The sequence below is a fragment of the Pezoporus flaviventris genome, unplaced genomic scaffold (assembly GCF_033815535.1).
Source record: "Pezoporus flaviventris isolate CSIRO_AGI_PZ_B2104156 unplaced genomic scaffold, CSIRO_AGI_Pfla_v1 ptg000100l, whole genome shotgun sequence".
Classification (NCBI taxonomy): Eukaryota; Metazoa; Chordata; class Aves; order Psittaciformes; family Psittacidae; genus Pezoporus; species Pezoporus flaviventris.
In genome coordinates this window covers 4,151,077-4,178,472 of record NW_026892648.1, presented here as the reverse complement: position 1 = coordinate 4,178,472, position 27,396 = coordinate 4,151,077, and the positions used below count along the sequence as shown (strand labels likewise).

General features: G+C 57.4%; 1 protein-coding gene across 3 annotated transcripts in view; it reads right to left on the bottom strand.

The window, feature by feature from the left end:
• Positions 1 to 744: 744 nt before the first annotated feature.
• TLN1 (talin 1) overlaps positions 745 to 27,396 on the bottom strand; it is a 34,872-nt gene continuing 8,220 nt past the window's right edge. The window contains exons 4-57 of one of the 3 annotated variants that reach the window (XM_061477254.1): positions 27,165 to 27,294; positions 26,790 to 26,942; positions 26,361 to 26,503; positions 25,857 to 25,984; positions 25,067 to 25,127; positions 24,668 to 24,772; positions 24,203 to 24,358; positions 23,874 to 23,975; positions 23,597 to 23,673; positions 23,250 to 23,430; positions 22,573 to 22,686; positions 22,130 to 22,238; positions 21,496 to 21,704; positions 21,315 to 21,413; positions 19,254 to 19,421; positions 18,701 to 18,995; positions 18,434 to 18,600; positions 17,960 to 18,088; positions 17,550 to 17,663; positions 17,237 to 17,350; positions 16,943 to 17,077; positions 16,681 to 16,809; positions 16,485 to 16,587; positions 16,201 to 16,409; positions 15,947 to 16,066; positions 15,584 to 15,781; positions 15,139 to 15,278; positions 14,947 to 15,040; positions 14,698 to 14,787; positions 14,412 to 14,534; positions 14,088 to 14,231; positions 13,615 to 13,776; positions 13,387 to 13,527; positions 12,977 to 13,158; positions 12,519 to 12,651; positions 12,302 to 12,403; positions 12,017 to 12,187; positions 11,690 to 11,839; positions 10,913 to 11,014; positions 10,669 to 10,788; positions 9,830 to 9,976; positions 8,966 to 9,132; positions 8,568 to 8,751; positions 8,231 to 8,356; positions 7,849 to 7,965; positions 7,584 to 7,769; positions 7,396 to 7,503; positions 4,471 to 4,576; positions 4,227 to 4,351; positions 3,849 to 3,974; positions 3,658 to 3,720; positions 3,212 to 3,415; positions 2,508 to 2,605; positions 745 to 1,973 (exon numbers count right to left, since the gene is read on the bottom strand). In XM_061477254.1, coding sequence (XP_061333238.1) covers positions 1,826 to 1,973; positions 2,508 to 2,605; positions 3,212 to 3,415; positions 3,658 to 3,720; positions 3,849 to 3,974; positions 4,227 to 4,351; positions 4,471 to 4,576; positions 7,396 to 7,503; positions 7,584 to 7,769; positions 7,849 to 7,965; positions 8,231 to 8,356; positions 8,568 to 8,751; positions 8,966 to 9,132; positions 9,830 to 9,976; positions 10,669 to 10,788; positions 10,913 to 11,014; positions 11,690 to 11,839; positions 12,017 to 12,187; positions 12,302 to 12,403; positions 12,519 to 12,651; positions 12,977 to 13,158; positions 13,387 to 13,527; positions 13,615 to 13,776; positions 14,088 to 14,231; positions 14,412 to 14,534; positions 14,698 to 14,787; positions 14,947 to 15,040; positions 15,139 to 15,278; positions 15,584 to 15,781; positions 15,947 to 16,066; positions 16,201 to 16,409; positions 16,485 to 16,587; positions 16,681 to 16,809; positions 16,943 to 17,077; positions 17,237 to 17,350; positions 17,550 to 17,663; positions 17,960 to 18,088; positions 18,434 to 18,600; positions 18,701 to 18,995; positions 19,254 to 19,421; positions 21,315 to 21,413; positions 21,496 to 21,704; positions 22,130 to 22,238; positions 22,573 to 22,686; positions 23,250 to 23,430; positions 23,597 to 23,673; positions 23,874 to 23,975; positions 24,203 to 24,358; positions 24,668 to 24,772; positions 25,067 to 25,127; positions 25,857 to 25,984; positions 26,361 to 26,503; positions 26,790 to 26,942; positions 27,165 to 27,294 — 7,407 coding nt within the window. In that variant the 3' untranslated portion in view covers positions 745 to 1,825. Of the gene's footprint in view, positions 1,974 to 2,502; positions 2,626 to 3,211; positions 3,416 to 3,657; positions 3,721 to 3,848; positions 3,975 to 4,226; positions 4,352 to 4,470; positions 4,577 to 7,395; positions 7,504 to 7,583; positions 7,770 to 7,848; positions 7,966 to 8,230; positions 8,357 to 8,567; positions 8,752 to 8,965; positions 9,133 to 9,829; positions 9,977 to 10,668; positions 10,789 to 10,912; positions 11,015 to 11,689; positions 11,840 to 12,016; positions 12,188 to 12,301; positions 12,404 to 12,518; positions 12,652 to 12,976; positions 13,159 to 13,386; positions 13,528 to 13,614; positions 13,777 to 14,087; positions 14,232 to 14,411; positions 14,535 to 14,697; positions 14,788 to 14,946; positions 15,041 to 15,138; positions 15,279 to 15,583; positions 15,782 to 15,946; positions 16,067 to 16,200; positions 16,410 to 16,484; positions 16,588 to 16,680; positions 16,810 to 16,942; positions 17,078 to 17,236; positions 17,351 to 17,549; positions 17,664 to 17,959; positions 18,089 to 18,433; positions 18,601 to 18,700; positions 18,996 to 19,253; positions 19,422 to 21,100; positions 21,152 to 21,314; positions 21,414 to 21,495; positions 21,705 to 22,129; positions 22,239 to 22,572; positions 22,687 to 23,249; positions 23,431 to 23,596; positions 23,674 to 23,873; positions 23,976 to 24,202; positions 24,359 to 24,667; positions 24,773 to 25,066; positions 25,128 to 25,856; positions 25,985 to 26,360; positions 26,504 to 26,789; positions 26,943 to 27,164; positions 27,295 to 27,396 lie in introns of those variants that run through there. The other 2 variants (XM_061477252.1, XM_061477253.1) reach the window with 2 other exon arrangements.

Sequence of the window (27,396 nt, the reverse complement as noted above, 5' to 3'; positions counted from 1 at the left end):
TGGACAGCCCCTCCGTGCCCATGGGGATGTGACAGGGGCTGCCGGCAGGGATGCTGCGGGATGCTGCCCTCACCGCTCACACTGCCCACAGCTCACAGTGCTGGGGACCGGCCCCTGAACACAGGAGACATGCACCTGGCACCCTATATCCCCGCTGCACACTGCAGCATCCCCATTGCCACCCGGGCCCCCGAATCCCGCTGAGTGACGGGGTGGGAACAGGTGGGGACTCACTCAGGGCAGCTGCTGCCTGCACAGGTCGGACCAGGGGGGGCTATTTCGGGGGGGTGAGCTCAGTGCCAGCAGCTGGGAGCGCTCCGGCCGCATTCCCGGACCCACAGCACAACAAGCGTCTGCTGCTTCCCCACCATTGGGACACCAGTGACCAATGGTCCCCTACCTGCACCTTACCCAGAGGTACATTGGGCTGGGGCATGAATAGGAGCCAGCAGCCCTGCTGCCCCCCACTTTGGTCCCCTCAAGCCTAAATCCCCCAGCAACACAACCCTGAGGCCCCACGGCAGCACCTGCGAGGGCCAGCACATGGCTGGCAGCGGGGGTCCGGGCTGACGGGTGCCTTGGGGCTGGACATGCCTCAAATATTTTCCATCCCATATTCCTGTATAAGCACCCATGCTACATTCCCCCCCCCCCCCCCCCCCCTTCCCTGGCCTCTGCTGCCCACCAGCCCTCCCTTCCTCCTGGGGGGGGAGGGTCTCCGTTGATATACAGGCAGCAAGAAAGCAGGAAAACCAGGTTTTATTGGTGAACACGTCTTTTCCAAGGAGACATTGCTATCCCCCACCCCACCCTGGGGCTTCAGGGGGAGCTGGTTTCCTTCAATGTTTTAATATGGGATGCTTAAAGTATCAAAATAGTGAGAGAAGCCTCAGCGAGTGCAAAGGGGTAAGGGATGGAGGTCCCGGAGCCGAGGAGGGGTGGGATGCTGGGCTGCGGGACCCTGGGGATAACTGGGTGTTAGTGGGCAAGGCATGAGCTGGAAGTGTGGAGGGGGGTAATAAATGAACATTGAAAGCTGCAGGCTCAATACTAGAGAAACGGAGAAGTTACAAAAATACTGCAGATCTCGGAAAACAATGCAGGCACTTGGGAAGAGGGAGGAGGGAGGCAGAGCTGGCTAGGGCTGCGGAAGGTAAAGAGCATCTCTAGGGGTGAACCCATTGCATTCCCCCTATCCTGAGCGGAGGCACTGCACCTTCCAGTCCTGCTGCTCCCCAGAGCAGCCCAGGCTGAAGAAGATGCTCAGGGCAAGGGGAGGCTCAGTGCCTCCCAGGGAGGCTGTGGAGGGAGGAGGAGGAACATTCAGCCAGCAATAAGGCATTGGAGGTGAAAGGCGGCTCTGTGCAAGAGCTAAGAGAGACCACGCTGCTCCCTGCGCCCCATCGCACAGGAGGGGGCAAGCCACGCGCCTCTCTCCATCCCACGTGGAGGAGAAAGAGGGAAGGGGCACAAGTGGGAAGGACAAAAGGCACACAAAAAAATCCCCTATATTGAAGAGCTCTCCAGCCCCGCACAGACGGGGCTGGCGGGTGAGCCCTGAGCCGGTGCAGCCCCAGCTTCCACTCCAGCCGGGTCCCCCGGCACCACGGCCATGCCCTCGGTGAACACGGGAAGCTGTGCTGGGTGCTGAAGCGGAGCTGCTGGCGCGGCACCGGCCTGGAGCAGCGGCTGGGTTAGCCCCAGCACTCTGTGTGTGAGCAGAGCCCGGGTCTAAGCCCTGTTCTTGAGGCGGGTTGTCTTAAATAGGAGCGGGCGGGCGGGCAGCAGTCTGTGCGGTGGGTGAGTGGCGGGAGCGCTGAGGGGCTCAGTTCTGCTCCTCATCCCGCAGCTCCGAGGGCAGGAACTTGTACTGCTGCTGACGGATCATAGCCAGCTTCTTCCGTGCCTCCTCCAGCTCCCGCTCCTTGCGCAGCATCTCCTCCTGCGCAGCGATGATCTGCAGGGAGAGAGCCCTGCGGTCATGGCTGCCCCTGACAGGGATGGATGGGGACTCTGCCATGGTAACGATGACCCCCGAGCTGGGCTTTTCCCAGCAACTTAAACCGGTGTGGCCACAGGAATGAGGGCTGCAGTGCCTGTGGTGTGACCACGGTCCTATGGAGATACAGGGAGCAGCACAGCTCCTGGGGCTCAACCCCACACACCCCATAGCCTGTGGCCATAAGGGACCTGTGGCACCTTTCATCCAATCTTTTGCTTTTCGTATGTCATGGACACTGGGACGGTGCAGGCACTGCACCAAGAAGCCAGGGCGTTACACTGCTGGGAGTGTGCACCACCACTAGCTGTGCCCACTGCCACATGTGGCAGGATGAGGGTGAAGCCACAGTGTTTAACTGGTGCTGGGTGGGATGAACTCGCCTGCAGCATGTTTGTGAAGCTCTCTGGAGACTGGCCCCATATTGGTGTGTGGCACGACACGCTCCTGCGGCCGGGACACAGGGGTTGTGGTGTCAGCCAGAGCCACCCCTACTCCTCACCTGTGCAATTCCCCGACCATCTTCTCCTTCACCACCACCGTCTCATCATGGTCCTGGAAGGCGGCTGCCTTCTGTGCTGCCTTCACCAGATTGTCCGACGCTCTCTTCCCTCATTGCCGGCAGCCTGCGGGAGGGAAGCGGGGATCAGCACCCTCAATCACAGCTCCAGGGTAGCACTGCTGCTTGCAGGGGTGAAAAGCCCCTGCCCCAGGCCAGGCTGACAGGAGGACAGGCGTGCTGGGAGCCGCAGGCAGTGATTCCTTTACATGGCTCGCTGCCTTGCCACCCGCTCATGACCATTTCAGGCACTGCTGCTCTGAGCCAGGCTCTGGCTCCTGTCAGAGCAACGGGGCAGGAAATAGGGGGTAGCGCTGCTGACCCTCCCCAGCCCGAGGGACCAGCTCTGGGACCCCATGTTAATGCCCCAACCCATGGGCTTTAACCTCTTGTGTGCCACAGAGTAAGTGCTACAAAACATTCCACCCGAACATTAACTTCTTGAATAGCAGTGATGCAGCGCATGCATTTCAGGCATTCCTGTGCCAGCTCCTCATCCCTGAATACCTGATGTGAGCATCACTCACACTCCTGGCACGCAGCCCTAAGTCCAAGCAACACAGAGCCTGTGCTCCAAGGAGCCCATGGCACACAGGCAGGTAGTGTGCACCCCGGGGGGCACTCATGTGCCCTCACCATACTCATACCCATGCCTTGAGCAGCCTGGGACTCACCTGAAGCCGCTTCATGGCCTCTGAATCATGGTCAGCCTTCACCTTGCAGGCCACCAGGAGCTGTGCAGTGGAGGCAGCCACTTGCTTGGCGGACGAGATGAGCTTCTCCTCACTGGCATGGCCCTGTACTGCTGCATTGGCAGCTTCACATAGGTTGTTGGTGGCAGCAGCCACCATACGTGCCTGCAGTGAGAGGGGGTCTCAGGGTGTGTGCAGGAGCCTGCCCGCAGAAGGATATGCTCTGACTGTTACAAAGGAGGTTGTGGGGCATGGGATGGTGATAACCAGCTTCTGCACCGTGTTTCAGATGGTGGGAAAGGGAGGAAGAAGAGTGGCTGCTTTTTCCACCAAGGAGAAACACATGGGCAGAGAATCCCCTGAGGAGGGGGTCCCCCCCATCCCCTGAGCGTGACCTTCATACTCACGGCTGAAATGAGTCCCTGGGACCACTGTCCATCATCCAATGCATTGGCAGGGATGGCGCCCACCTGCAAGGAAAAATAGTGAGGCTGACCACCCTGTGCACCCCTTGCCCTGGGGAACAAGCAGCCCCAGGTGAAGGGAGAAGCCACCACAGCTCTGCATCTTCTTATTCCTTTCCCTCTTCCAGCCTTACCTTTCCTTGGGCCACTAATTCTCGCTGGGCTGCTGAGGCTGCCTTCACCAGGGCGCTTGTGGCTGCAGCAATGGATTTGGCAGCTTCAAGGATCTGCTCCTCGAAGTTCAGGCTCTCATCTGCTTGCTGCGGGCAAAAGCAGGTGTGAGTCCCAGGCAGGTGTGCTGGGCAGAGCAGGATGACGGGTGCAGTGGGATGAGGGGGCACATGTGAAGCTGAATTAAGGGCTGTGGGGTGCAGGGATGTGGAAGGCAGCAGGAGCACAGGAAGAAGGACTGGCTGTCGCATGGGGCTTCACACCAGGCTGAATCACAGGGAGGAGAGCCCCAGCGCACCCCAAGCTGAACATGGGGCTCAGCCAAGGCTCAGCACCACTACCTTGGGCTTGGCTCTTGGTTTCAGCTGCTCCAGCTTCTTGGCTGCAGCCTCAATGGCAGCTGCTGCCCCCAGCAGCTCGTTCTCAGCAATGACAGTGGGGTCTTCAGGGTCAACCCACTCTGTCCCTAGGGAAACGGGGAAGGGAAGCAGGTTAAACCTGCGTAAGGCCTCACTTCTGACCTGCCCTTACCTCCTCCAGCAGCTGCTGATCTCTCCACGCTAATCCCAGCCCTCACAGCCTTACCTTTCATGGCCTCAGCTGCCTGGATGAGCTCGGTGACGGAGCTGGCCACGCGCTTGGAGTATCCTGCCAGCTGCTGCTTCAGCTCGTGAGTTGGCTTCTGCAGGATCTGTGGGCACGGGGCAGATGTAAGCACATGGAAAAAGGGGATCTCATAGGTCTGTTCAGGGTGCAACCCCCAGGGAAGGAGGGTGGGATACCCTTGGGACCCCCACCAATATGCCCCTACATGCATATACATCAGGGGTTGTCTGTGGTGCTTTCTCAAGTGACCCTGGTTGGTCTTCTCCTGCCCGAGGATGGGATGAGCTTCCCCACAAGGTTTTGCATCCATAGCTTCTGGGAAGTCTCGTAGATACACAGCCCTCCGTGCAAGCCTTCCTGCACTCAGCAGCTATCCCTATAGGATTTCCCCCCAAATTCCCCAAGCATTTCAAGCTCCAGCAACATTTCCCCCTTGCTGTCCCCATTTTGGAGATCTATCAGCCAAGAAAAGCTGGGCAAAAGGGGGACCCATACCCTAGAAAAGCTGGCCCTACCAGGACAAGGTGTCAGTCAGACCCATGAGAGTCCTCCACCGGGGTTAGGGGACACACATGCACACACCACAGCACACACGAGGACACACACACAGGGTCTGTACACACAAGCAGAGCTCACCGCTGGCCTGACTCGGGCCCATCAGCTAGAGCGGGTGTGAGTACACACACACGGACCCTGGGGTCCCTGCGGACACACACCAAGTGTCACCCCAGCACTGCGCTGGGCACGCAGACACGCCGTGAGCAAGGCTCATGCTGAGGTTAGACACCAGCAGGCACCCCAATGCTGCCTTACTCACCGGCTGGGAGGGAGGGAAGGAAAAGAAGAGAAGAGAGCAGTGAGCATCTTGGCAAGGACACACGGGCACTGGGGAGTGGCAGGGGAAGGTGGGTGCTCTCCAGTGAGGGGTGAAGGGCAGCCAAGAGGAGAGGTGGGAATGAAGGATCAGAGGTCCTGGGTGCGGAGTGGTGCTGCCATCGTTAGCTCATACTACAGCCCTGCAGGGCTGGGTGAGCCAGGGCATCTGGATGATGCTCCCAGGGCTGGAGGAGACACCTACACCCAGAGCAAACACGGAGCCACGCTCTTCCTCACCCCCTTTTACACCTTATTTCTCCCCACCCTGAATTGCTTCACTGCATTTTTCAGCCACCGGATCTCTCTGCTTTTGGAGGGAGAGACCTATTGTTACCAAACGCCAAGTCCCTGTGGAGGTTCAGATTCTTTCCCCTCCCCAGTGAAATATGCAGGCTTTCCCACTCCTCTGCCGGGAGCCATCCCAAGTCAAATAATCCTCTCCCTCAAACCCTAACCGTGCTTGCTCTAGCTCTGCTCCATGCAAGGCACTGGTTCTTATGAGGATCCATCATACAGCAATGAGCTTGCTGCTGCTGGCAGTCCACCACCTCCTTCTCATGCCCCTACATCCTTCCTGCTTGCAGATTTCCAGCAATCTGCTGCCCTTCTGATAAATGGGACCCAATAGTTCCTCCCCTCACAGACCAGAGTGCTGCAGAGCCTGGGGGGTCATGGCTTTATCATGGACTCTTGTGGGACCATCCCAGCAAAGTCAACGAGCTGCATGCGGCTCAGATGGCTGGTATGCCTCACAACTGCATCCAAGACTACATGTCCCATTATTAAGTCTGCTATCTGCTCTGACAACATGTTTAGAACTGCTAAGTGCTTGTAGCTGAAGGCACCGTGGAGGCTATGAACTCACGGAGGTGCCTCCAGTGAACATCTCATGAAATGCACCAATGTATGAGATTCAGGATATGTATGTATGACACTGCGTGCAGGTGGAGGGTTACTCCCAAAACACAGCAGAATAGCCTGATCTCGGGCACTGCCACACTAAGTCATTAGCCCCATTATCTGTTAACAACAGGTCAGCCTGAGAATTCTTCCTAAGTGTGGCTAAAAGCACCTTCCAGACAGACATTTGATCTAGATGCAGAGGAGAGAAAACTCACTGCTCCCCTTGGAATTGCATTGGTTACCTCCTTCAGACAAAACCACCCTTTGACTTCCCCCCTGCCCCAGGTTCAATTTCTAGCCATTGATTCCTGCCCACCTCCTCTCTGTGCTGCCAGTGCTGGTTATCCTCTGCCTAAAGGAGCCTTCCTTGCAGGAAACCACAGTCTGAGCTCCATCCCCTCCACCTGGCAAACCTGAACATCACCAATCCCTTCTAACCAGCTCAGTGAAACCTTGCCATGGAGCTGGCTCTTCCTCTGTCTCCATCCTCACCCTGGTCTGAGGGCTGTCACAGCTGCTGTGATACACAGGCTGGGTCTGCACATCCCTCCAGAGCCCCTGACTGTACCTCTGTGATGCTGCCAAGAATGCAAACCACTGGAAGGACCTCTCTGGATCCTTTCTACCACTCTGCGGTCTTAATTTGCTTCTTGTAAACTACCCTTATCTTGCAGGACAGTTAATTAGAGCAGCCATCTGAAGTCCTTGGGAGGACTCGGACAAAGACCAGATCACAAGGGTGCAGCTGGTGTTCGCAGTCATCACCTCTGCTATCTGCTGCCCATCTTCCCCTCTGCTGTGAGATTAACAAGCTGTTTTCAAGTCTCACTCCCACCACTTTTACTGGAAGCTGCTTCTGTGTTTCGCTTCCGTGTTGTCAAATTTCCAGCCTCCATCTGCTTAAGGCCAGTTAATCTCCATCTGTTGTTAGTCAAATAACTTTCCTCAGAGCCTGTTCCTCTCTCCGGAATCCACTTCCACAGAAGGACCTCAGCCATGTGCTGTGCCAGCACAGGCAGAGAAGGGGCCACGCAAAGACCTCAGTGGGAGGAGACGCAGAGCCCAGAGGACCCTGGGGATGTGGGGAACACGTCCCACTCTGGGAGCAGGGACAGGGACACTCACCACAAGCACGTGCTCCAGCAGCTCCAGGTATCCATCAGCGCACTCTTTGCCAAAGCGCAGCGCCCGCTGCCGCACATCCCCGCTCACCTCTGGGTGGTAGGCAGCTTCCTGAAACCCGGAGACAGGGAATCCTCAGTCCACATCCAGCACCATCCCCACCAGCACCCACAAACCCGTGCCGGACCCACCTTGCAGGCGCGCAGCATATCGGCGATGGCACGGCGGCTTAGGTTGGCTGTGGCAATGACATCCTCCTGCCGACACGAGTTGCCAGCAGCCACCGCTTTGGCTGTGGCCATCGTGATGCCTTTTGTCATACGGATGAAGTCCTCCGGGGTGGAGACCTTGGCAGGGGGCACCGGGGAGGAGAAGACCTACGAGGAGAAGGGTGGTGGTGAGGCACAGCGCAGGCAGTGAGTGGGGCAGCAGACACGGCACTGCTACTGTACTCACTGCCAGCTCCTGGCGTATGTGCTCTATGGTGGCCTCCAGCGCCCGTGTCCCCTTCGTGGCCTCATCCTCAACAGCTTTCACTGTCTTCAGCAAGGAAGTGACATTCGTCACCATCACCTGTGAAAGGGAAAAGAGGCAAAGCCCCACATCAGCTCCGGGCTGTTGCCAGCACCTTCACGGTTCAGGTCAAAACAGCTCTATCCCCATACTCCGCTCATACCATTTCACCTTGTTCTCCTACCAATGCTTCCTCTGCATGCTGTGCCCCACATTTATGTGCCACTTCTTCCCCTCCTGCCCTGAGGCGGACAGAGAAGCCTTCCCTGCTCTTTCTCCAGCCCTCCTTCCCCATCCCCTCCTTCGCACCCCATCCAGCTCAGACCTTGGCAGAGTTCTTCAGCTGGTAGACAGCAGGATCATCCCCAGCTTTGCCAGCAGCTGCCTTGGTGGCACCGATCAGGTCTCCAAGTGCCTTGGCCACATCCTTCACAGCATTGATCAGAACCACCTGGGACAGCAAAATCAGGGCAATGACTTGACTACGGTCACGCTCAGGCTGGAGGTGGTAAGACCCAGCTCAGCCAGCACCAGTCAAAGCCCAGCAAACCCTCTTCACAACAGGCAGGACCCACCCCAGGGTACCACACAACACCCGCAACCCTCAGCTCCTTCAAGCAAGCTACAAGCAGCCTCCATTCACCCTACGAACCCCATCTCACCTGAGTCTCTGGGTCTTCAGATCCCAGGCTGGCGGCACCCAGCTTCACCACCTCTGCCAGGCGGGTGATGGTGGACACGGAGGACTGGGCAGCCTGTGCTAGCTTCTCCTGGCTGGCCGTGGCGTTCTGCACCAACACCTTGGTGTCCTCCACCAGCGCCTTGGCTGTCTTCAGGATGCCCTCCCTGGGGAGAAGAAGGGAGTCAGAGAAGATACAGCCCTCTATGTACACACATGGTATAGCGAGACTGTGAACCCTGCCTTCTGGAGGGGAAGTAGAGTCAGCATGACCTGTACTTGCAGTTGTCCTTGGGGCTACACCACAGCTCATGAAGACAGGAGATCACAGGACAGAGCCTGACGCCCCATCTCACACTGAGCAGAAGCTGCACAAGGTACCTGTGGTCAGCAAAGGTCTCCGAGTTCTCCCGGTTGAGGGTTCCTGCAGTGGCAAACATGATGGTGGTGTCCAGGTCCGCAATGATGCCAGAGACAGCGCTGGCTGCCGTGATGCAGGCTTGCGTCCCACGGTTCCCAGCCTGCAGGGCTGCCAGCACGTGAGATACCTGTGGGATACAAGGAGGGTGAGCTGGGGAGCAGAGCTGCTGCGCACACCTTCTCAAACATCTCCCAGGATGGAGCCACTCCATTCCAAGGAGAGGAATTGGGAATCATGTGGTCTGGACACCTCTTCTCAGCTTCCAGTTGTATCTATCATGTTTTGGGGTTCAGGGGATATTGGACTCCAGTAGTTTGCAAATGAACAAGGTTTGCATGATGGGCATCAGAACATCACACCTCATTTCTTCTTTGGTTGTGAAACTCAATTTCTGCACTTGAGCAAGCACTCACAAGGGAACAAGTTTCCTGATGGAAAGCAATCTTGGAAAGGAAGGAACTGCAGGAGGTCCTGAACATGCAGGCACCTGCCAGGCACTATAACAAGTGTTTGTTTTCCTTTTGTGATTTGGCTTACAAGCACTGCTGCTCTACGCTTATCAAATACAGCAAAAGCTTAAAAGAGCCATGTTTTCATCTGTTATTCAGAAGCGTGCTCTTTAGACTGACTGATGGGACAGGATGCTTTCCAAGATCAGTCTCCCAGCATGAGCTACAAACTTGGCTGGAGACGCAGTAAACACTATGCCTATCAATTAAAGCCGATTTGGAGAGAACCTCGTTTAGTGGCTCCAAAGGCAAAAGCCTCAATCCAGCATCCCTCCCGCCTCGCCACATCATTGCCTCTCTCTCTGGACCACTTACCTTCTCGGAAACCTTGCGTGCACTCTCTATCAGCTCCTTCTTGGTGTAGGCATCGCTGGGGCTGCACTGCAGGGCTCCAGCCTTAGTGACCAGGGCAGCACAGCCGTGACCCAGCTCCTGCACGCGGCGCTTGATGTGGGAGCCGATCTGAAGAGAAATGAATGCATGGGAGAGCCAGCAGGAGACTAAGCCTCACATCCATGATACCAGCCAGGAAACATCACCCACCATCACCACCCAGCTCCTCTCTCCCAGCTGACAGGCTTGAGAAAGTTGGGGCTGTTCAGCCTGGAGAAGAGAAGCTGCATGGAGACCTTAGAGCAGCTTCCAGTGTCTGAAAGGGGCCTACAAGGATGCTGAAGAGGGACTGTTCATCAGGGACTGCAGTGACAGGACAAGGGGTAATGGGTTTAAACTATAACAGGGGAGATTTAGGTTGGATGTAAGGGAAGAAGTTCTTTACTATGAGGGTACTGAGGCTCTGGCACAAGTTGCCCATAGAAGCTATGTTTGCCCCATCCCTGGCAGTGTTCAAGGCCAGGTTGGACGGGGCTTGGAGCAATCTGCTCTAGTGGAAGGTGTCCCTGCCCATGACAGGGGGGTTGGAACTGGATGATCTTAAGGTCCCTTCCAACCGAAACCATTCTGTGATTCTATAATACTCCCCCTCAGGAAGGTGCAAAAGGAAATATGGTTTTGTTCCACATTTCCACACCATGCTGCAGGGGAGGCATGAACGCTACCTGCCCCCAGGAGATTCAAGAGTCCTCTGCTCTCAAGCCCCAGCAGATCCCACTCTGCCCCATAGCACGCTCTAGCACTGCTCCCCATGCTCTCACCTCCTCATTCTCAGCAGTGAGGGCAGCTGGCTTGGCCTCTTGCGCCAGCTGCCCATAGTCATTGGTGAGCTGGTTGGCCAGTGTGCCCAGCTCATCCGGGTTGGTGGTGGATTTGGTGACCTGCCAATGAAAGAAGGAGCAGGAGTTGGAAGAGCCCTATGCTGGGACAGGCAAGCAAGGAAGGCAGGCGCCTGCCTGGGTGGCAGGCAGAGCTTTCTGCCGTGACAGGCTTGCTTGTACTCACCATCTCCTGCACTGTCACTGCGATGGCCTTGGCTGTCTTAACCATCGTGGTCTGGTAGTCCACAAAGGTCCCCTCTGGCTCACCCACTGGTCCCTCGTCCAGCTGTAAGACACCAGCAGGAGGCTCTGGCTCCAGCTCCAGACCAAAAACCTTCTAGGCTTTGGCCCTACCTCTTCCCCTCTCCCACCACCAGCCTTGGCCACGCTTCCCTGTCGTGGTTTAAGCCCAGTCGGTAACTCAGAACCACGCAGCTGCTCACTCACTCCCCACCAGCCCCCTCCTCACCCAACTCCTGGAGGGATGGGGAGGAGAATTGAAAGAATGTCACTCCCGTGGTTGAGATAAGAGCAGTCCAGTAACTGAGGTATAACACAAACCACTACTGCTGCCACCAATAATGATAATGATAAGGGAAATAACAAGGGAAGAGAATACAACCACTCACCACCCACCGACTGATACTCAGCCAGCCTCGAGCAGTGATCTGGCCCTTCTGGGTAACTGCCCCCAGTTTCTATACTGTGCATGACGTGCTGTGGTATGGAATACCCCTTTGGCTAGTTTGGGTCAGGGGTCCTGTCTCTGCTCCCTACCGGCTTCCCCTCCTCCTTGTAGAGCATGAGACTCAGAAAGTCCTTGATTGGAGTGAACATTACTGAGCAACAGCTAAGAACATCAGTATTGTTCCCAGGCTAAAAGTCAAAAACCACATCACTGCAAAAGCTACTAAGAAGGAGAAAGATGACTGCTACTGCTGAACGCAGGACATGCCCACACCTGGTTGATGGCCTGGGTGATGGAGTCCACCATGCCCCCCACAACCCCTGCAGCGCTGGCTGCCTCATTCAGGGTGGTGGTCAGGTCCTCCACTGCCTCCTTCATCATCTGCACAGCCTCCTCCAGAGCCTCCTGAGTGTGGGCAGCTTGCTGCAAAGACAAACCACAGTGAGGGAAGGTGGGCAGCAGCTCCTATCCCAACAGGGATGCTGCACACACACTTACCTCCATGTCTGACAGACACACCATGCAGCACCCATACACAGAGGAACACACCACCGACATGGTGTGCTCCACATGTGCTCCACAAGGTGACCTCCTGCTCACCTTGGGGTTCCCACCAGCCTCCTTGGCTGTGTACAGCATCTGCAAGGCAGACTCAGCCAACGTTTTGGTCTGGTCCAGGAGGTTCATCTGCTGCTGGTGGTTGGGCGTTTTGGAGGCAGCACCGATTGCTGCCATGATGAGCGGCTCGAAGTACTGAGCCATCTGGGACACCTAGGGAAGAGCATCATCAGCTTCCGGCCCTGGCAATCTTGTGCCTCTCCTCCCACCACGAGCTTCTCCACACACACCAAGCACCTCATCAGCAGCTCCCCATCCCTGTGTTACCTTGTGCCCCAGCTGAGAGGCCTCAGCCCGCGCTGCACTGGCCACGGGCTCAATGAGGTTGCTGATCTCCTGCACAGCTGTGATCATCTGGTTGTGCAAAGCCTGTTGCAAACAGAAGGCACTGCATGAGGCTGAGGTCACCACGTGCTGATGGGAGCTGGGGGAAGGATACCAGCCAGTGTTAATGCATCCCTGTAACAGCCCATCCCTGACCCACCTCCTGGGAGATATCTTCTCGTGGGGCAAGCTGCTGGCTGATGGCAGCGAGGGAGGCCTGGTCTACCTCCCGCATGCATCTGTTCAGGACATCAATGGCTTCATCGCACTCCCGCTGTCCTGGAGCTTTGTCCCTGTGTGACACATGGATTAACACAGCACTGGCAGCAGCTACACCACCCCTTTGCCCCTAGCCTCAGCTGGTGCTGGTGAGAGGCAGGACACTTCTGCTAGGCTTCAGAACAAGAGGGTCATAAAGCCCAGGCACGCTGACATGCATCCCCATGAGTCAGGGCTGAAGGAGCAGCTCCCATGCAGGGTAAGAGACATCTTCATCCCATCCCTTGCCTCGCCTCACTGACAGCAGCCAAGGGGATGATAAGCTAAGACATCCCCAGGGATGCTTACTCAGAGCCAGCATGGACAGGGCTGCAGTTGAGCGGGCAGGACTCTCCTCACCTCATGTTGGTGATGAGCTTCTTGATGGAGTCCGAGACAGTGCGAGAGTGGCCAGCCAGCACCGACCACTGCGGAGGGTCCTTGGGGTTGACAGCCAGGGAGCGGGCGGTCTGGATGAGGCCAGCAGAGCTCTCCAGCATGGCCTTGGCTGAAGAGACAATGGGCTCCATGGCTCTGCGCCCCTGCACAAGGAGATGATGGCTTGGTGAGGCAAGGGACTGTGCACGAGAAGTTACTCCCTTTCCCACCTGTGACCCTCACCACAGAGCAGCCCCTCAAAGCCCGAGGTGCTGCCACCTCTCTCCATCAGCCCTGCACTGGGACTCCATTACAGGCTGGAGGGGAGGCACAGCTCCTCCCCACCCTACAGCAACCCCTATCACATCCTTCCTGCCCCTGCAGCATCCCACCTCTGGGCTGATCTGGGCTGGAACAGTGGCAAACTCTGGGTTGGAGGCGAAGGCAGTCAGGTTATCCACAGCCTCAATGAGAGGTGCAGTGGCAGCGCGGCAACGCTCCCGGTTCTCCTCGTTGAAGTCACCATCCAGGGCCTGGTGTGGAGAGACCAGAGCAGTTATCCGACCTCTGCCATGCCCCAGATCCCATCCCACCATGGTGTCCCAGCAGGGAGACCTCACCTTGATGGTCTTCACCAGGTTGGCCGTGCTGTTGGCCACCTCCTTGGCTGACTGGACAAACTGGCGCTTGGCCACTGGGTTGGCGGTGCGGGAGGAGGCCAGGCGGCACGTGTTGCACAGGGCTGACGTGTGCTTTGCTACGATGGTGGCTGCTGACAGCACCTTCAGGGAAGAGCAGGGTAGGGCAGGATACACCACAACTCCCCATCCCCACAGCTCCACCTTCCTGCCTGCCCCACATGGGGCATCAGTGACCACAAGGGTCCCTCTTGGGACCCAAGAAGGATTGCCAAGGTCCTGCATGCCCAACTGGACTGTCACCATTACATCAAAGCTGCCAGCTGACTCCCAGTACAGCTGATGAGACACAAGCGGTAATCTTAGCCAACTCTTGGGATGCAGCTCTTCCAACCAGCCTCACACTCCCTTTCATGCAAGAAAATGCCCATAATGGTGCCCCACCTCATACTCACCTGCGACTGGGTGCAGGCAGGGTCCACCAGGTTCTGGCAGGCCATCTGGATGGCTTGGTTAGCTCTAGCAAACTGAGTGGGGTCTACCAAGCCCTGCTGTCCAGCCTGGCTGTTGGGGTCTGACACCCCCACGAGGTAGGCAGCCTGGGAGCAGGAGAGGGGTGATGAGAGAGAACTCACACACAGCAGGAAGGCTCAGAGAGCGTAAGGGCTGCAGAGGAGGCTTGTGGGACCCTCCTACAGGGACAGGCTTGGAGGAGCAGGAGTACTATGGCAACTGTGTGCCAGGGGCAATGATCAGGGCTGGGACCTAGCCTGTCTCACCTGAGCAGCTGCCTCTGTCAGCCCACAGAGAGCTTTGGAGGCGGCACTGATGGACTCGCCGAACTCCGGCAGTTTGCTGTTCTTGGCGTTCTGGGAGATGCCAGCCATGGACTCGCCCAGCACCTGCAGGAACACACCAGCTGTGCACACCACCTCCTGCTCCCACAGCTCTCCCAGGCTCAGAGCTCACTGTGCTTCATCAGCAGGGCTGGAACCACCTTTCCCTTTGTCCCCCACACAGCTCCCAAACCTGCCCCATCCTTCCCCAGACCTGCTCAGGGCTCACCTTGGAGTTCTCCATGACGCTGTCGAGGCAGTTGAAGTAGGACATGTCATTGACTGTCTGGGTGGGGTTCTCCAACAGCTCCTTCACCGTCTGCAGGGACACAGGCATCACACCCAGGGGAAGGATCCATGCCTTCTGCTTGCATCTCCCTCTTGGCTCCCTCCTATCCCTCGCAGCAAGGCGCAGCTCTCCCCACCCCACCATCACAGCACCCAGCTATCCCAGCCTCATCAAGATGTGGTTTCTCACCTCCAGCTCCCGCAGGGCATTGTCACACTCCTTCTGGCCTGGAGCCTGCTGAGTGCACATGGTGATCAGCTGGTTAATGCTGTCAGTCACAGCCCTGCGAGGGACAATGGAGAAAGACCCACGGATCAACACCACCCCACAACCCTGCCCCTTTGCTACAGCAAGCAGCTCGCATGGAACAGTTCCTCCTACCGTGCTGCTGCTGCCAACTGATTCTTGAGGTTGGGCGCTGCAGGGTCAGCAGAGAGCGCCTTTGCAGCCAGCAGCAGCTTGCTGGAGGACATGGAGATGCTCTTCAGGTTTGACACCACCTGCGCCTGGTCTTCCTTATTCTGCAAGGAGCCAAGAAGAGTCACCTGCAGCACATTTCCAAGCTCCACACCCTGGGTCTGCTTTGGTGGTTTTCAAGCTGAGCCAGTTCCCTTCATCTAACTCGTCCAACAGCGGCAACACTCGCTGAACCAACCCAAGCCGTTTTCTCCCTGCTGCTGTGGCTTTGTACAGCTCCAGACATCATCTCACCAGCTGCATTGGCCACAACCACCCTAACCACCCTGCCCAGCCACCCTGCCTGTGGTTAGCCACCCTCTCGGCATCCCAAAACACCCAGTATCACCCGAGGGGCGCTCGCTCTCACCGGGGACTGGCTGGCCATCTCTACTCCCGCCTGCAGGAACTCATTGAAGTCCTGCCCAAATTTGCCAGAGGACTTGGCCAGGTCTTGCGGGGTGCCACGCGACGCCTGCACCAGCTCGTTGGCAGACTGGTTGAGCCCCGCGGCTGCCTGGTTCAACTGGCTCTGTGCCTCCTGGAAGCTCTTGGTGCTGGGAGGGAACTGGAAGCAGGGAGACCAGTTAGGAGAGGCAGCAAGGAGGATGGAGATGGAGGATGAAGGGCTGGTACATGCTTGGGGATATGTTCCAGAGGAAGCCGGTGCAGACAGGCTGGCTCACATGTCTACAAGGCTTCCCTCATCCCCTCCCACCCCGGCTCAGCTCACCGAATCTGAGAGCAGCCTCTTGCTGGCCTCTCCCACCATGCGGATGGCAGCGTCCACATCTCGCTGCCCCGGCAAGCAGTTAACACAGCGGCTCAGGGCCTGCGACACTGCTTTGGCCACCTGCAGAGAAACAAAGAGGGGTCACCATTCTGTGGCAGCTTTGTGCCCTTCCCAGGGGATGGCAGGGCTCACCAGGGTACCCATTCTCCCACCTGGGGTACCCATTCTGCCCCTTGGGATACCCATTCTCCCACCTGGGCCAGGCGCTGCTGGCTCTCTGGGTCTCCAGGCTTGCCCACGGCTTTCCGCGCCTCCTCGATGAGGTTGTTGGCTTTGTCCATCACGTCGCTGGCACACTCCAGCATGGCGTTCTGTGCCTGCGGGTCGGCCGTGTTGGCCGCTACACCACGGGCAGCCTGGCTGAGCGAGCGCAGGGCCTGGGCCACCTCTCGGGCAGCGATGCCTGGGGAGATGGAAAGGTCAGTGGCTGTTGGCACCGCACGCTCCCCTCTCCCAGCCCTGACGCTGATGTTGGTACCTGTGTAGTTCTCATTGCCCTGGGCCACCTCTCCCAGGAGGTGAGCGATGGCAGAGCTCACAGCTTTCGTGCTGTTCCCCAGGTCCTGGGCACACTTCTCCATCTGCAGGAGGATACGTGGGGACATGGTGGTGGGCTGCACATTCTGGTGGCTCCCCTGCTCCAGCACCCACCCTGTACCACCCCATGCACTCACCGTCTCCCCTGGCAGAGGCTTGAGCTTGCCATCACGGGCAGCTGCCTTGGCTTCCTGCAAGTCCCTCTCCAGGCTTTGCACCAGACCCAGAGCAGAATCTATTTCCAGGGGTCCACATGCCTCCTGGGCCTGCAATGGGGAGAAGGGAAGGTGAGTGGGGCAACCCCTGAGCCCAGCTATGACCTGCTGTTGGGCTGTCCCCACGTTTCCCCCTACTATACACAGCCAGGGTCCTCCTGCAGGATGGGACCCAGCCTCTCACCTTCTGGGCAGCTGTGCGGAGCTCAGCCAGAGCTGCGGCCAAGTTCTTGGCACACTGGCTGAGTTGCATGGCAGAGGCCTGGTCTGTGATGGTAGGGACGGTGGCCTTGGCTGCAGCTACCATCTTCCCACCAGGCTGCCAGGGAAAAGGGAAAAGCAGTGAGAAGGACATGAATGCACAGCACCTCTTTGCTGCCCAGGTGCAGCAGGTTTCACAGTATGCTGGGAGGGCCAGGCAGGGTAGGAAAGCTGTAACACCAGAGGTGGTGCAGGAGACTCTGGGCATCACAGGTACCTGAAGGAAGTTCTGGCTGGCAGCAATGAGAGCCAGCTGAGCACTGGGGCTGTCTGGCTGGGATTGGCTCCCTCGGACACCCTGCACCAGCATCGGGATCTGCTCTGCCACCACCTGCCAAAGAGGAACATCAGTGCAGAGGCTGGGAGGAGATGGATCTAACCCAGGACAAGTGACCAGAAGACAGGCTCCTGGAGGAGCTCCATGAAGACCCCCAAGGTCCTGCCTGCCCACTGTGTTTGAGCAGGAAGCCCCAGCACAGGGCAGAAGGGCTGGGAGGAGGGAGATGCCAGGATGAGGCCTGGGCTCTTACCTTGCAGCTCTGCACCAGCTGCTGCTGTGCAGCAGGGTTCTTGTTGGAGGAGGCAGCGTGCTGTGCTGCAGCAATGGTCTGGGTGGCAGAGGCAGCGGCTTGCTTAGCTGCGTGCTGACAGAGGAAGGCATGGGTTAGCACTGGTCCCCACCAGTCACCCTGCCCTGAGCCCCCCACCATGTACTGGGGCCCACCAGAACATCCCCAGCACCCTCAACACCCAGCATCCCAAAGCAACGTGGTGCACACATGGGAAGGGAGCAGTGGGGAGGTCTCTGTGGGATGCAGCATGGATGCTGTACCCAAAAAGGACTTCATCCCTCTGGGAAGCTCAGGGATGTGAGGGGTCCTGGTCAGGTCTCAATGACTCTGCCTGCTTGCCCTCTGTGGTCCCTTGCTCAGTGTCTCACCTCCAGCTTGTGCACCAGCTTCTTCTTGATGGCGTTCTGGGCTGCGGCGTTGGTCGCCATGCGGAGCCCTTCTGCAGCCTCACGCAGGCGCTGCTGCTGCTCCTCGCTGTCCGGGTGGGCTGCGGCTCCCTGCAGAGAACAGGAAACCCATCACACCTCGCAGGGACCACAGGGTCCTCCTGCGTCCTGGTCTGATGCTGGGGAGTTCCCCCTCAAGGCAGCCTGGCTGCTTACCAATGACCAAAGCCCCTGTGGGACAGCACAGCTGCATAAGAGCTAACAGCTCCTCTGCTAATACCCACAGCTCCAGGAAGAGCCCCATTTCACTGCAAAGGTCCCTGGCTCAGTGCAGGACCTTGCTCTGGGAACCACTTCCCATCCAGGGGCCGTTTGTCCCCTTCCCAGCCCTGAGCGGATGTAATCAGATGGGGCTGGGGGCCAAAGCCAGCATTCCTCCCATCCCACACCACTGACCTTCGCAGCCTCCACCATCTTGGCAGTGGCATCAGCCAAGATCTTGGCCGCACTCAGCAGCTTGCGTGAGTTCTCAAGGTCTGTCTCTCCTTCTGCATCAGCTTTGATGGCATTGACAAGGTCGGAAGTGGCCTGGGCCAGAATACGAGCCTGACGCACCATTTCCCCTGGGACAGGAAGGAAGGGTGGCCCCGTTAGCAAGTCCACAGGCTCCCTGATACCTCCCCATCCACCACGCTCTACTCTGGCTGCCATCAGCGCTCTCACCAGCATCGCCCATGGAGCTGAATATGTTCTCGGTGACGTTGAGGATGGTGTCAGTGGCCTGGTCATAGCGCCCGATGGGCTGCCCGCCCAAGGCATGCTGCTTGATGTGCTGCAGCAGGTCATTTAGGGCCTGGGTGACGGCCGTGGCTGCCACCCCAACCTGCTTCAGGAGCTGGTCATCACTGGTGGCTGCCTTGGATGCCTCCACACAGCCCTCTGCTGACTTGGCCACCAACTTGCCAGCCTCAATCAGCTGCTCCTGGCACACTGGTGAGCTGATTGTGGGAGCCACTACCTGGAGAGGAGAAGAGAGGAAGCGTGATGGGCTCTGTGTAGGAGATGTGCAGGAATAGTTGTCCCCGGCTTCTGCTCCTCCATAGAGGATATATAATGCTTAGGCACAGTGACAACGACCACAACCCGAGCTGTGCCAGACCCCTAATGTCCCACCTTAGGAAGTGTAGCTCTAGCACACCCACAACCCCACCATGGAGCTGCCACTACCCTGGTGATGCCACCATACTGAGGCATGGGTTAAAGCCTTGCTGCTTACCTTGGTGCAGGCCACCAGCTGGGAGGTGGAGAGGGCACACTGGGTGGCAGCAGCGATCACCTGTGTCTGCAGCGCCGCGTCCTCCGTCTTCTGAGCCACGTTCTTGGCTTTGAGCACCAGCGCAGCCGCGGCGCTGGCCACCGCCTTTGCCAGCTGCATGAGCATGTCCTGTGGGGAATGGAGGGGGTCAGTACAGGAGCCACTATAGCAGGAGCAATGGCAGCCGCCCGCAGGGAGCTCGTGAAATAATCAGCTGGGAAACATGAGCTCTTGGGGGCCTTTCATCCACTCGGTTCCAGCACGGGCACCATGGATCGCCTGGGGTGGCTGGCAACACCTTGACTCCCCCTCTACTGTGTGCTACAGCCAGTGGTGAGGCTGTAATATGGCCTGGAGCTGCAGCGTGCAGCACAGCGCTGCCGTAAACACCACCTGGTGCAGCTCAGGCAATGCTCAGCATCATCTCAGTACCTGTGACCTGCTTACTGCTGACCTGCTTATTGCCTAGGCAACGACTGCTGCAAGTCCCTGATGGTACCACAGCAACAAGCTCTGCAAGGCACTGCTGAGCTTTATGTGGAGGGATGCAAAGGCAAACAATTACAAACCCCTCCTGCCAAATGGCAGGCACAAGCTCCTATAGCACAGCCACACCAGGGGCATCTGCCTGCCCACAGGCTCACCCCACAAGCAAGAGGGGAGCAGGAGATGCTGCCCCTGGTCACCTGTACTGCAGGCATGCCAGCTGTTTTCTAGCTCCTTCGCAACAGGTTACATCTCTACAATCCTTGCTGGGGCTAAAGGAGAAGTATGACACAGCACCCAGCCTCCTCACCCTCAGGGCAGCATGGGGCCACCCTGCCAGCACGTAACAGGCAGCAACCAGCACACAGCAAACTGCTTTCCTGTAGGGCACTAGACATGACTGTACACCAGGATTAGCTCCTGTGGCATGCTGCTGGTTAAAAGTGGCAGCACCGGTGCCTGACAGCAGTGCTAGGGGCAAAGACCTTGGTACAGGTGCCAGAACTCACTGCTCGCTGTGCCTGCAACCCTCCTGCTGTGTGCATGCTCACAGTGAGTGGCCCCACTAAAGGCAACAAAGCCTCCAGCCACCAAATCAATGTCACAGCATCCCCTCACCTCCTGCAAGCCAGGACTATTCCCACTGCGACCCACCACCTTTCCAGACAGGAGGAGAGAGCAGAGAGCGCATGCACCCAGCTCCAGAGTCCCCAGACTACTGCATCAGAGCACAAGGAGGGAAGTAGATACACTCGGGTCTGACAGCTCCAAGGCAGAGCATCTCACTCACTGCATGTGTGCAAATTGTCCTCCAGGTCCCAAACCTGCCACATGGGGATGCCCCTGTGCTGGCACTGATGCCTGGCTGAGCACGGCTTCCACCCCTACTGTTGTTTTTTCTGTTCCCTTTGTCTAAATGTCAAGGCTTTTCTATTTATGTTGAGGTCGCCATGAACAGAAACACCTTGTTTCTGCAGGCTGTTTTGGTCTGTATAATGGCTAGGTTCTCCTACCCACCACACTGTGCTGTCTCACTTGTGCTGAAGGAGCAACTGCAGGAAAACAAGCCAGCTGGAAGCCAAACTAAACCACCCCATGATGCTGCAGCCACCCTGCAGCTCTCACAGGCAGGAGCAGAGGACTCACACAGTGCTCACACAGGGATGACCCGAGTGCATGGACTTCTGATAGCCAACCACCAGAAAAGCAGGGTTTTGACAAGAGCCCTTCTCCATAGAGTGCAGCTGATTGTCCTCAGAGGAGCGCCCCTCGCACTGGAGAGGGCAGGGACCACCACACCGTGCCTACAGCCCCCTTTTTACCGTCTTTGGGTCAGAGGCAGGCAGGATCCAAGCACGCCGGCTTTCTGGGATCTACATGGGAATCCACAAGATAAGAGGTGTTATATCACTGTGGCTCTAGGGACAGAGATGGACAATGGCCTGCCCCCTCCCTCAGCAAAGTCACTGCGCCCGGAGCCAGGTCCTGTGCAAGAGCTGATGGTTTTAGGGAGTGAGAGTCTTCGGTTGCACTAACCTGGAACCGGGGGTCGGTGTCGCTCTCCCCTATCTGCTGCAGCAGCTCCCCGCTGGTCTGGCCCACCAGGCCAGCAGCCTGCAGGAGGTTCTGGCGAGGCTGCAAGGAACGAGCCAAGATCAACACTGGGTTCGAGAGCAAGCAGCAAAACCCTCTCCCGATGGCCCCTCCTGCCACTCACCTCAGTGCTGGCAGGCTGTGCTGTTTTCAGCAGGTCTGAGACAGCACTCGCCAGGTTCTTGGCAGCCTGCAGAAGCTGTCGGCCATTCCCTCCTTCATCCTCCATCAGCGCAGCCAGCAGCTTCACACCCTTGGACATCTCCGTCAGGTTGGAAGAGATGGTGGTAACAGCACAGCCCACAGCAGTGTAGTCCGTGTCTGCTGGATCCCCTGCACAGGAAGAGAGGTGTAGGATGGGATGCGCTTCACGTGATGCTCCAAGAACATCCCCATGTCATGGCTCCTAAACCTGCATCAGCTGAGTTTGAGCAGGAGAGCATGGGGAAAAAGAGCTGCACCACGCAGCAGCTGTGCTCAGAGTTATGGCAGGGACTGTACAACATGCCCCTCATCTAGAGGATCGCTGGTCAGCCAAAGACTGGGAGGAAGGACTAGGCTGGGCAAAGCCAGGGTGAGCTGCAGGGGCATGACCAGCTCTACAGGCATATTAGCAGCAGTCAGGGCTGATTTAGCTCTAGCTGGGGAAGACTGGCTCATCCAGCCTCTTATGGAGGGCAGGAGCTGTGACCTTCTGGCAGACAAGAGATACCAAGCTTTGTCCAAAATGGGTCATCCCTCTTCAACCCTCCACGTACCTGCTGTGAGGTTGACCACTGAGGCTGTGCCAGCAGTGATAGCATCCACTTGGGAGTGGATCTCGTGCTTCGACTCATCCATTTTGTTTTTGCGCCAAGCTTTGGATGCCTGAAATGAGGAGAACAGGGTCAGGAGATGGTGGTGGAGGTGGTGGGTAACTGCAGCCATGCTCACACAGACAGATGGAGGAAGGAGGAGACAAGGAAGAGGGAAGGAAGAACTGTGACCACCCCAAACTCCCCAACCCATCCTGATGAAGCAAGATGACCAAGTGTCCCTTCCTCTCCTAGGGATACAGTAGATACAACCCCACATCCCTGCAGTCAGCAGATCTTCCCAGGGGCTGCTTACACTTCTCCTGGGAATGTGACCAGCCTCACTCAGCTGAGCCAACAACCTCCAGCAAGGTCCCCCCTTCCACAGAGCCTTCACCAACACTCACAGCATCCTGCCCAAGGGGTGGCAATGTCTCAAAGTCATCCAGTGTGGCCTGGGCTGCGTGCACAGCCTGCATGCTGGAGTTGATGGTGCCAGTCAGGGCTTGCTGGGCTGAAGTCTGCAACACAGAGACACACAGAGATATGCTGTAGGCTTGAAATCTAGGCTTAAATATTCCTCACATACCTGCCCCCCCCGCAACATGGTGTAATGTGCTGCTGGTGACAGTGCTCTGGGTAGGTGTCTCCATAACCGGGGGTGCATCTAGCAAAAAGGGGGTCTCCCCTTTGCACCTCCCACTGGGAAATTCCCAGTCCCACTGTGGGTAAAAGCAAGTCACAGTTAACCAGCTCCTGGGGAGTAGGGAGCACATGCAATGGGACCCCACAAGGCTTCTACAGCAAGCCCCAAACAGGTTGAGTGGGGCCAAAGAAAACAGCCTCCTCGTGGCCTTTTCCAAGTGGTTCTCCAGCTGCAGAGGACATAGGGGACACCAAAGGCAGGCACAGGGCCATGCTGCAAAGCACAGCACTGGCGGGGCTGCCTAGACACAGCAGCTTGGGGCAGCTCAACCTGGAGGAGAGGCTGCAGTCAGGGGACTGTAGCTCATAGACCCAAATGGATGGGTCTACACAATGATGGGCACCCTTTGGGGTCTCTGTGGGCACAGGGAGAGCTTACCAGAGGAGGCATGTGCCCTCGGTGCATCTGGCCACTGGTGATCTGCAGCTGGGGCTGTGGCATTGTGCCCACCTGGAAGTTCTCAGGCCCTCCAGCCCCTGTGCGCATGATGGCTGGCAGGGCCACTGCGCCCAGCTCTGCCTTGCCTACACGGTTAAACTGCTGCTGCAAGACAGTCAACCTGAAACAGGGAGAAGGACCAGGTCAAGAGATGCCCATGGCCTGTGGGAGTGCTGCTCTGAAGGACTGGCAGCTCTTCCTCCATGTATGCTGTGCTGCAAGCTTGGCTGGAGCCTCGTCTCCACTCAACTTCTGCTTGGCAGCTCCCTTGCTCCTGGAGAACTTACTTCTTTGGAGACACGGTGTCTTCCAGCATGGGGGACTCCTCATCACCCTCCAGTCCAAAGTGGTCTTTGCTCTTCTTCTGCAGAGGGAAGGAGAAAATGTGTCAGCCAGCACACGCTTCCCAGCCTTCCCCTCCTCCTGCAGCCCACCACCATCCCACCATACCCCCCTGACCCAACTCCAGCTCTCCATGTGCCAGCTGGAGCAGCTGGAAGGGGCATCGTGCATCCCTCCCCGCAGAGGAGCCGGTTTTTGCTACCCTTCCCAGCACAGCCTCACCTTTTTGAGGATGATATCAATGTAGCCAGCGATCAGCTGTGCGATCTGCTCCCCCTCTGTGGTCTGCACCGAGTAGTAACCATCCTGGTAATCCCCAAAATCCTGCAACAGCAGGGCACAGGGTAGCACTGTGGCATTGGCAGTCACCCTGAGCCCCTCTGGTATGCGCTAAGCACCCAAGTGCCAGCCTTCAAAACAAGAGCCAGGAGAGGCACCAGAGGAGGGCAAGGCTGTCCGACCATGGGCTGGCAAGAGAGGGGCTGGCCTGAGAGCAGCCCCCATGGGACATCACTGGGGTTGGGGTGGGGAGGACCAGGGCTGGTCCCTACCAGGGTGAAGCTCTTGGGTGATGCTGCCCAACGCTTGATGTTGGTCAGGTTCCACTCCTGAATCACTTCCTTGGTCTTCTCGTCTACACGCATCACACACTCCTTAGTGATCCCCAGCAGCCGTGGCACCAGCTTGTTCTTCCCCTTCATCTTCTCCTGTGGGCCACAACAGAAGGGTTACAGCAGATCTGTTCAGGCAGAGACCTTTGGTAGCCATAGATGTCTGCTGCTGCTACACAGGCCACACTTTCTGCTTGTGACACAGGGCTTGAAAATGAGAAAAAGCATGAATCAAGGAATGGGAAGGCAATGCACAGGGAAAGGCAGGAAGGACAGTGGAGACAGAGGGAAAACTGGAGCAATACGGGTTGAGGAGTAGCAACTGGAGACACAGCAAATGGAAGGATGCTGAAGAAGAGGAATTCTGGTTGGTGAGAGGTGGGACCAGGGGGGCTGCAGCTCTACCTTGACCAAGAAGAAGGAGACTCCGTATGTCTTAAGGGAACGGGCAAGTTTCACATAGCGAACTTTGGCTTCGATCTCACTCATGTTCCCACAGTTCTTGTGGGCCTGCAACAGCAAAGACAATATCACACTAGCTCCACCGTCCCCTGGCTGTGCCACTATCACTGTCACAGCCCTCCCAGGCTCTCCCCACGGCACTGACATCCCCTGACCCTGCTACAGCATCCCTCTGACCTCTGGGAACTGCCAGAGGAGCTGCCTTATCTGCTTCACCTACAGCTTCTGCTCCTGTTTCTCACCCAACAAGCTGCTATGTGTTGCCTCCAAAGACAACACCAGCCTCAACCTCTGGTATGGAGGAAAGAGAAGACCAGGTCTCAACATGCCCCCTGCACGTACCATGAAGATCTTACGCTCCCCTTTCTGCTTGATGTACTCCTTGGGCAGGAAATCCTTGAGCCTGCCAAGAGACACCCAAGCCAGCTGTTAGCAGCAGAGACCAAGCCAGCGTTTGTCTTCAACTACAAAGAGGCCAAACCCAGAGCCTCGGATGAACCTCTGCCAGGGCACGGTCTGGGAGTTTTTGGGAGCAGGAAGGATGTGGGAAAGGTTGCTGCAGTAAATGAAAGCTGCCTCAGTGCAAGGTGGATGGCCTGAGGTGGATGGATGCAGCCCATAATGTGGCATCAGAGGAGGGCATATGGTGATCTGGGATCCCCTCATCAGAGCTGGCTGCATGTCCCTTGTGGGTGTCAGGACGAGGAGGATGTGGGGCTGGCACCCTTTGCACGGAGGAGGGGTTGTAGCAGAGGCAATCATAACCCCATGTGCTGGTGCCGTGCTGGGACTGTAGTGATAGGACAAAGGGAAATTGGTTTAAACTTAAACAGGGGAAGTTTAGATTGGACATAAGGAAGAAGTTCTTTACTGTGAGGGTAGTGAGGCACTGGAATGAGCTGCCCAAAGAAGTGGTGAATGCTCCATCCCTGGTGGTGCTCAAGGCCAGGCTGGACAGAGCCTTGGGTGACAGGGTCTAGGGTGAGGCGTCCCTGCCCATGGCAGGGGGCTGGAACTGGATGATCTTAAGGTCCTTTCTAGCCCCTGTCATTCTGTGATTCTAAACTGCTTGAACCACCCAAGAGGCTTGAACCACCCCAAGACAAGCCCGGGGGCTCCCGGGGACACTCACTCCAGAAACCCCGGCTTGTGCTTCTGCTCATTGTGCGGCCCGAACTGGATCTGGCACTGGTACCCAGCAAACTCGCAGGCTTTGTCGAAGGAGACGGGGTGGGAACCGTTCAGGATGTCATCGCGAGCCTGTGCAAGAAGAGGAGACACTGCTGTTGGCTGGGCAGCCCCGCCACCACTCCCCTCCACAACAAGCAGGACCTGTTTTCCACGCTTAAAAGAAGTGGCCCTAAAAGAAAGGATTTAGGACTAGGTTGTCCCCAGAGGGACCATCACCAAGCCTGGGAGAGGAAGAGCAGCAGGACTTCAGGGTGATTCCTATCAGACAGAGGAGACATGAAATCCCCTGGGGAGCTATGGAGTACACAGAGGGCAGGGCTGTAATCGACACAGCTGGTTCTTACCCACAAGATAACTGTGTATCCCGAAGCTCCCCCCTCTACAGCGGCTCTTGGCCAAAGCTCTCAGCCACCAGCCCTGGCAGTGGAGCTCCAGAGAGCTGTACCTGCACGTAGAGCAGGTTGAGCTGCACAGGATCTCGTGAGTCCACGTTCTGGTCAGAGTAGAAGAACTTGCGCCGCAGCAGCAGCGTTTCATTGTCATCGATGCCTTGCTCGCGCAGGGTCCGGCCGTGGTCCAGCCAATTCACTGCAGGAAAGGACAGAGCGTGAGCAGGGACAGGCACTGAAGCACGGCCAATCCCTGCCCCGAGGCTGCTCATGCAGAGTGAGAAATCAGCACCCGTCTGGTGCATCCCAGCATTCACCCTCTGCCCTGGGTTTCCAGGAAACACTCCAAGGAGTGTGGAATATGTTCCCTCATCACAGTCCTCTCCACTCTCTGTAGTGGCTATTCTCCTGGCAGGGGTCCCTGCTCCTCTCACCAGTGCCCTCAGCAGAGGCTGATCCCATCCCCTGCATGTGCAGGCACCTACACTCATCATCTGTGTGCAGCTTCTGCTTGAGCTTTTCCATCTTCTTCTCATCTCGTAGCAGGGTCTTGTCCTTCTTGAGGGTGCCAGTGACCTCCTCCTTCTTCTCTTCCATAATCTCCCGAACAAGCGAGTACTCATCGTAGTTGGTGATGCCTGCAGGAGAGCAGAGGACCAAGCTCAACATGACTTTGCTGCCAAATACAGCAAAGAGCCTGAAATAACACAGAGGTGCAGAGCAGTGCCCCCTCCCTAGCATCACGCACTCCTCATCCCCATTGCATCTCCACAGAGCTGATGCTGTTCCTCCAGTATCCCCATCCGACACTGCAATCTTTCCGCAGCTCCCTTGCCCCTGTTGCTGCCCCCTCCTCTCACCAATCCGAGCACAGATTGTCATGAGCATGTCCGTGACGGTTTTGGAGTCATCCACCATCACTGTTTTCACTGTCCCATCCAGCATGCGGATCTTCAGGGGCCGCTGCTTCTTCTTGTACTCCATAGTATCCTGTGGGCACAGCAGAGCACAGCTCCCAGCAGCAGCACCAGTGCAGGGCACCCACATCCCACCATCAGCTCCCATCTCCCTGGTGCAATCATGGGGTGCTGT